Here is an 8,444-nt window from a genome sequence, read left to right as displayed (position 1 = left end):
CCACAAATGATTTAATTAATTTAATTAATTGTTTAATTAAAAGATAAAGATAAATCATAACATGTTAATATTAATTAATTAAAAAGATTAATTTAAATAATTAATATTTGAACCTCATATTTTAAAAAAATTTAAAATATACCTTATATATGTATTATTATTAAAAGTTAATTACTATATGTATAAGACAAGTCAATCAAATCGTAAGTACGACTCATTCATGAAACCATACTATAAATAAGGTATAAGGAAGCGACCTATAAAATGGTCGTTTATATGTTTTGAATCATGGGACGATGATTTAGTCTTGTTAATTGATGTTCATAATAAATTAACTGTGTGATTTGATAAGTTTGTCAAACAATCTTTTTTATAGTGTAATGTTAGATAAAAGAAAACTATTAACTGAATGTATGTTGTCTTTTTGATGTTTGTGTTTGGCTAGTTTCTTTTTAGTCATTTTTTTCTGATAAAATCCATCATTCTAAAAAGAATCAATTGTACGATGATAAAGTAAATTTGCTTATCAATGACATAGAATAAACACTCTTGCAAAATCATAATTTGGGGGATTATAAGGAATGTTACGAAGGTTCAAAAGATAACTAAAAATTGTGAAAAAAAATCAATGAATTCCATGATATCCCTTTGATCAAATTCTTACAACCATAATTTATAGATGCTTACAAAATGATGGATCCCTACGTATCACAATTGCATGAATCTGATCCGATCAAATTCATACAACCATGATTTATATAGATCGTTACAAAATGATGGTTCCCTATAAATCAAAATCAAATGAAGTTGATCTAAGAATGGTGATTGGTTCCTTTCTTCTTTCGTATTTTTGAATTCTTTTTTGAATTTGACTTCAAGTACTTTTACTTTTTACTTTTTATATTATTAATCATATTATTTTCTAGCATTGGTTTTTTAACAACTTAATGATATAAAACCAAAACTAGCACATAGCTAGGAAATTACACAAAGTTCAATAAGCTTTGAAGCCAAGAAATTCATAATATAAAGTTCTTATGATATCTATTTATTCAAAAAAAGACAAATCAACAATTGAATAAGATATATAATCTCTTCTACGCATAGAATCTATAAACATGACCTCATTTATGTATTTCCATATCACCCAACATGTAGACCGAAGTGTCACATCAATGATATGATTCTTTATTTAGGAAACTTGCAACAAATCTACCTACCCAATTAAATTTATAATCTCTAATTCTCATGGAATATCCATATGTAACCAAGGAGCCAAATTCGTCAAAGTCTTCAAAGCAATCTGACAATCCGTAAAAACATGCAACACTGGTTTCAGATGCAAGTTACACAAAGGGCAAAAAATATTAAAAATGTTGATACCTCTATATGCCAAGTTATTTAGAATCGATAATATATCTAACGATAAATGCCAAAAAATATGTTGATTTTCTATGAATGAATTTGTTCCAAGAAGTCTCCCTTTCATTATCCGACAACATAATTTGTTTAATTTGTTTTCTCGTATCTTTAACATTAAAATTTCCATCATAGCTAAGATCCCAAATCCAAGATCAACCCCGTTTGACATCACAAACCAAATGTATTAACACATTTAGTTGATCATTTTCGATACCATGTTGAATGTTCGTATGCCAATCAGCCAATCCCATCTCCATTGATTATCTAACCAACGATCTTTTAGAAACCAAGATTTATTATTTTTGAAGCCATAAAGAGTAGAAAACTGGGTACTTAAAGGAACATTATCAATCCATAAATCTTCTCAAAAAGTAATATCTTCTCCCTTAACTATTTTTCTACATAAGGAAGTCGTCATTAACATTGGTTCTAATCTCCATTTTCTATATTTTTTGTAGGGTCAAAGGTTTAGGCATTATTAGTTGAGGAAGCTTGAACTCCTAAAGGGTAAAATGAGATTTTTTTGAATAACATATTAAATAAATGTTGCTATTCATGAGCGGTCCAAGAAAGAGAATGAAAATGGTGTTGCTATTTTGGTTACATGAATCAATTTCATTTATAGTTATAAAAGTTATATGTGTATTAGCAACAATATAGAGCGTATCAAAGAGAATTGTGAAAATTTAGGAAAGAAGATAACAACAAAAGATGGTAGTGTAACATCTCAAGAAAATGTAGTTACTATGTATTGACTCATGTTGAAAATTTTATGTTGGTTGATACAATTTACTCATAGCCTAGGTTTCATGGTTGTAAAAATGATTTTGATGGCTTCATGGTTATGACAATATCTATGACAAATAGTCTAAACATCTTCAATTATACCAAATGAAAGAATATAAATAAGTGGTTAAAACTGTACATCAAACACTCGCAGATTTAGTACAAAGCATTTGGTGACCCGTGCAACTCCTGACTTTTCCAGATGCGGTGTAAAATATTTAAAAAATTTTTGAATTCTTTTTTCTACTATTGTACAACCACCGACTTTTCCGTGACACTCCTACTATAAAATCATGCGTCTGCCCTGAAATCAAATGTAAAAATTTGAAAGAAACACAATAGTTATTGATAACTAGCTAGAAATATTCTCATGAGAGAAAAAGGGGGTTAAGACCCTCCTTGTGTAAAGATGCTTTTTACACACCAATGTTCCAATTAGATAGTCAAGAATATACATATAATAGATGTCACATAACTTTCAAACAAACTATACATTCGATCAATTCGTTATACCAAACTAAACCACATAATCATAATAAAGTATGGCTTGCATTATGAAGTCGTCAGTTATAGTCATTAAATGGCGACTAATAGCTTATGTGACTATTAAAAGTTCTTCATGTTAACAAATTTTACTATTTTACCATTATACTAATAGCTTAGTAGTAGTCCCTTTGACACAAAATTTTTGTTGTGTTGCATGCCCAATTGTTAACTCTTATTAATACAAAGATGGAATGATCCCAAAAGTAAGAAAAAGTTAGATTTTTGAAGAAGGTTCCATTTTTATGGAGAAGGAAAAAGAGCTCAACTTTTCGTGTTACATCCTTTGACAACTTCAATGTTCGAAGTCCATGGCCAATAATTAATGCCACGATTTGGATGTTGATGATTTTATTTAAAATTATATAATAGTGTGTGTAAACTCTAACAAACCACACTCAAAATCCAATATATATATATATATATATATATATATATATATATATATATATATATATATATATATATATATATATATATATATATATATATATATATATATATATATATATATATTCTACACAATATTTTATATAATAATTATACAATATAATTATTAATAATTCAATTTATAAAGAAGACAGCAATGAAAAAAATCCATAATAATAATAATAATTATTATTATTATTGTTATTATTATTATTATTCTACACAACATATTATTATATTATATAACCATTATACAATATAATTATTAATAATTTGATTTATAAAGAAGACAGCAATGACAAATTAATTCAATCACTTTTAGCTCGATCTATACAATCATTTATATGATCTTTTTATATGATAATTCGTTAAGCAATATAATAATCTATTTCATCACCAAATAATTATACTTTTTGTATCATCATTTTGAGAATGATACCTTAAAGCACTAATGTTAGAATAGTACTCGGGTTCCCTTTCCCGGCTGATGCACAACTTCTTCTTCTTCTTTTTTTTGTCTGATTTAGCCCCTGAAGATTTATCTTTTTACCTTTTTCCCCGTTTCTATTTCTTTCCTTTTATCCCTGAAGAATTTATTATCTGCAAGCCACTTCTATATAACTCCAAATACCAACTTTCAATATTGGTAGCCCTCATTTTTAAAATGTACATTAATCATATACAAATGTTCAAAACTAAAAAAAAAATTGTACATTAATAAATTACATAATCGAGGTGAACAAAACTGATTAATCAGTTGTAACTATATTAATGATAAAAAAACTTAATCCCTCATATATATATATATATATATATATATATATATATATATATATATATATATATATATATATATATATGTTTTTATATCATTTTAGTTAATTTATCGACTAGTTTTACCAAAAATTATTTTTTACCGGTTAATATTTTCAACTACCAGTTAGCTTTTCAACGCCCTTAGTTTATCATAACATTTCACATAAAGTAAACACATTCCATTGTCCTGATCATGTTACCGATTTCAAAAAAGGCCAAATATTAGGTAGATGTCAGATCGACATCAAAATGATGGTGTTTCATTGTTTGGAGTTACATTATATAAAGTTTTTATGTATACATACGAGTCTTGCATCTTATGTCATAAATTTTGTATAAGAATATAACTATATTTTCCCTCTTTAGCTATTTAGTCATTTTATTATGCTTTTTTTAATGAGAAACTCAAAGATTTATGTACATGTGTTAAAACCATTAACATGTATACAAAACAAGAGTTAAATTAAGTTACTCAAAAACAATTTCATCAAACAATCCCTATATGTAGCGCTAAATGCAATAAATAACAACACACTTTCATTTATTTGTTTACAATATCATCTTGCTTCCATTTCTTTCTATCACAACATTTTATTTACTATCACTAAAAAAATTACTATTATTTACCAAATTACAGCCCTTTGTAACTTTCGTAGAGAGCAAACTTCAACCTCTATCATATACAATGCAGAAACTGGCCTATGATCAGAAACCCTAATCTCAGCCCTTTTATAGCCCACTTGCTTTATCCCCTTCCCAAAACAAAGTATCCGATCACACCTACACCATTAATTTAAACCAATAACATCAAAAAAAAAACATATTTTCATATTATTCAAAGAAATCAATTATTAAGTTTCTAAATTTTATACCATGCTGGATTCCGCCTACCCCCTTTAGGATCCTCACCATAATATTTCTCTGAATTTTGCTCGTATTTATAAGTTGGTGGAAAATTCAAATTTCCTTCTTTCCACCCCTCAAATACACCACCTTTTTTTAGCTCCCAACCAAGCTTTCACAAAATAAAATAAAATTTATTTATGGGTCCTAACAATATCGATTTTTATATAAAGTAAATGAAAAAAAAAAATTACTTGATCACTCTCTAGCAACTTGGACAAGTCATTTTTGGAAATTAAGCGACATGTTTCATCGTATGGTAAATTGATACGATAATTAAGATCACCTAACCAAATTATTCGCCTGAAATTACAACAATTTAAAATTTATAATAAAAAAAAATTATATTGACGTAATCAAATACGAGTATAATTAGTAATTAATTACTCATGTTCTTTAATGCTCCTTGGAAGTGCGACTTTTGACATGGAATTAAAATTTGTTCTTTTATGTATTTCATCCACGTCAGCATTCCTCTTAACTGCATCTACTTCTCTCTCACCAGATGTTAAGTGAGTGCATACGAAACAAAAGTTTGTTTCATATATAGACATACTAACTGATATCGAACCCTAAAAGAAAAAAAATAAAATAACAAATCATTTGAAAAATTTATAAAGGAATTCAGAAAAGAAAAGGAACAATACAAATTACAAACCTTGTTACCTATGTAGCCCATTACACCAACACCAACAGTTGACACGTGTACATTCTTGATATGTTTCTTCAAGCTTCTACGAACCCAAATAGTAAGAAAAACACCCACCATTTGCTTGCTTATTATTCTAACATATCTTGATCTTTTTTTGTGCATTATAGAATCAAGATCAAGTTTTTCAACCCAATAATGACAACTTTGCCCTACTGGATCATCATCACACTCTCCATCACTTTCTAGCATAAATTCATCTTCTATATTTGGAGGTTTTTTAAATCTTGATGGAGAAGAAGGGTTGCTATAGGATTTGAATTCAGTCTTTATAGGTTGAATTTTATTAAGAGTGTCACGAATGATGTTTTCCCATATCAAAATTGGATAATTATCTTCAGAACCAAAGATATTACCAGCGTTTAAAGGTATGATTTCTTGAAAACTGCAAAAAAGGCGTTGGATTTCATATACAATCAAAACTCAAAAGTATTGCTAAAAGTCAAAATGATATTTACCCAATTACATATATGTCTGCAGGGTATTCAGTATCAAGCCAGTTTTTGATGTTTAAGTCTTCTGGTGGAAGTTCACCTCCAACATTCCAAGTATTAACAGATACTCTAACAGAATTAGAAGTTTTAAGGTGTCAAATTGTCGATAACATGATTAGATAAACAATCTGATGATAACAGAAGCCATATGAGAGGAAAAGGAGAACCAGAAAAACCTGAGTTCCTTAGTGTCGATATATTGTGTTCTGAATGTCTCTGATTTTCGTCTTCTTGACCTGGGAAAAGCTCCTGATGTCAAAAGAGAAGCAACACAGACAACAAAATTGGAAGATCATAAAGGAAATGGTATCCACATAGTTAAAACGTAAGTCCTAAAAGCAAAAATGGTATCTCTTTTACCAATTAAATCACTCTGAAAATCATCTAGTTTCTTATCATCGAGTCTGGATTCTTTTGGCCAATAACAAAACGCTTCTGTTAAAAGAAATCGAATCAATCAAACTTCAAACCCTAATTTTCAATTTGTGATAACGATTACGATCAAACTAACCTGTGTCAACGGAATCATGGATGCTGTCATCGGAATCGGCACTGTAATCTGAAGTATTATCAGAAATATTGAGCCATTTGCGGACAACTACCCTCGGCCAGAACAACTGGAGACAGGTGTAACCCAGACATTTTTCAACCCAGCCTCTCTGCAGTTCTTCTCAAGTTACACAAAAATCGAAAGAATAACTATACAAGTTAATACAGGAAGATATTATCTACAACCATCACAGATTAATATCTCAAACTCCATCCAACGCATCTTATTGCAGATAACGAGTTATCTACGGATGAAAATCATGATTATACCTCGATGGTTGTGGTTAAAGGTATAATTACCTCAGGAGATCGATTCCTTGAGCGTCGATGATCATGAAGGATCATGTTTTGATTTGATGAACCTCCAGTTGACTAAAAGTTTTGAAATTTGAAGCGTATGAATGAGATAAATAATTGATTGGCATATACCCTCCTGAGGGTGTTGACTAAGCTTATTTGAAAAGGGAAATAACTCTTGAGGCGTTTGACTAATGTAATTATGCAAAAGTTTATTTTCAGCCCAATGCAAAAATATAAAAACAAAAGTTCTAAGTGACTTTAAAGACTAAGAAATAAAAAATTAAAGTTTGGTTGACTTGTTATAAACTTATAACATACAGTGACATATTTTGCTGTAGTTTTAACTACAAAACTAAAACCAAAATAGAAAAAATAAGTTCTAAAAATGATTTGGAATCCCCAATTAAATGGCTAAAACTAGGGATGAGCGTAGGCGGGTACCCGCCTCATTTGGCGAGAACCAGAACCGGAACCAGAACCGGCGGTTCCTAAAAAGTTAGAACCGGAACCAGAACCGCTCTAGGCAGTTCTTAAATGTTTGGAACTAGTCCCGGAACCGGCGGTTCCGGTTCCGGGAGCGGGTAACCTAGTCGCATTAATTTTGTTAACTTTTTTCGACAAAACCGCAATTTAGTTCGATCCAAATCAAATCAATTCGGACCAAAGTCGGACAAAATTGGACCAATATATACTAAATCGGTCTAAGTAACATATATATATATATATATATATATATATATATATATATATATATATATATATATATATAAACCGGTTCCGGCGGGTACCCAGCGGGTAGCGGTTCCGAAAAACGAGAACCGGAACCGGAACCGCTACCCGCTGGGTACCCGCCGAAACCGGTTTATATTCTCGTTTTTCGGAACCGCTTAAGGTGGTTCCATAACTTTAGGAACTGGAACCGGAACCGCTTAAGGCGGTTCCAGTTCCAAAACCGGCAGTTCCGAGGCGGTTCCGGTTCCAAAAACGGGTACCCGGTTCCGATGCTCATCCTTAGCTAAAACCATTTGTAAAGTCCAAACTCCAAATATCATATGTACTAGTATTTCTCGGTAATTTAAATAACATGTATATATTATAGAATATAAATATAAATTAGTGATTTATTATTTTATATATCTTTGGTGCGGTTCGGTTTTGGTGGACTAGTTTTCTGGTAAAAACCGTACTGGCATGCAAACCTTCGGTTTTTGCGAAAATGAAATACGCACCATTGGTTTTTGCATCGGTTGCGGGTTTTTGTGGTTTTGTCGGTGTTTTTTAGTCGGTTCGGTTTTTGCTAAACCCTACTAATTAATCCTTTAACTTATTTGCATTCTTTATGAGGGAATAAAATTATTTTTGTGAGGTCTAATTGGTCATTTTGACAAAACAAATGGGTAACCCGGTTATCCTTTATACTAGCTCATTTAATTGGTATAATAATTTATTTGTTGATTATAAGGGAAATGACCTCTCTCTCTCTCTCTCTCTCT

At 30.2% G+C, this 8,444-nt stretch overlaps 1 protein-coding gene across 1 annotated transcript; it reads right to left on the bottom strand.

Annotated features, from left to right (window-relative positions):
- Window positions 1–4,511: 4,511 nt before the first annotated feature.
- On the bottom strand, window positions 4,512–7,114 carry LOC145057372 (type I inositol polyphosphate 5-phosphatase 1-like). The gene is made up of 10 exons (XM_079005190.1): window positions 6,952–7,114; window positions 6,614–6,761; window positions 6,463–6,537; window positions 6,279–6,351; window positions 6,067–6,171; window positions 5,558–5,993; window positions 5,287–5,471; window positions 5,094–5,202; window positions 4,869–5,011; window positions 4,512–4,776 (listed from the first exon to the last, which is right to left on the bottom strand). The coding sequence occupies exons 1-10, from the start codon at window positions 6,994–6,996 to the stop codon at window positions 4,620–4,622; spliced, it is 1,476 nt and encodes a 491-aa protein (XP_078861316.1). The 5' UTR covers window positions 6,997–7,114; the 3' UTR covers window positions 4,512–4,619.
- Between the last annotated feature and the right edge of the window lie 1,330 nt (window positions 7,115–8,444).

The sequence above is a fragment of the Lactuca serriola genome, chromosome 6 (genome assembly GCF_051521515.1).
Source record: "Lactuca serriola cultivar US96UC23 chromosome 6, Lser_US96UC23_V15, whole genome shotgun sequence".
NCBI classification, from domain to species: Eukaryota; Viridiplantae; Streptophyta; class Magnoliopsida; order Asterales; family Asteraceae; genus Lactuca; species Lactuca serriola.
Note: the sequence above shows the minus strand (reverse complement) of the source record. Positions and strands in the feature narration are given on the sequence as shown.

Excerpts from the sequence above, each read along its gene's own strand:
- LOC145057372 (XM_079005190.1), bottom strand. The coding sequence starts at position 6,996 with ATGATCCTTCATGATCATCGACGCTCAAGGAATCGATCTCCTGAG. Across the intron at positions 6,762-6,951 it reads CAAGGAATCGATCTCCTGAG|AGAGGCTGGGTTGAAAAATG; the intron begins GTAATTATACCT and ends GAAGAACTGCAG. Across the intron at positions 5,472-5,557 it reads TGGGCTACATAGGTAACAAG|GGTTCGATATCAGTTAGTAT; the intron begins GTTTGTAATTTG and ends TTTTTCTTTTAG.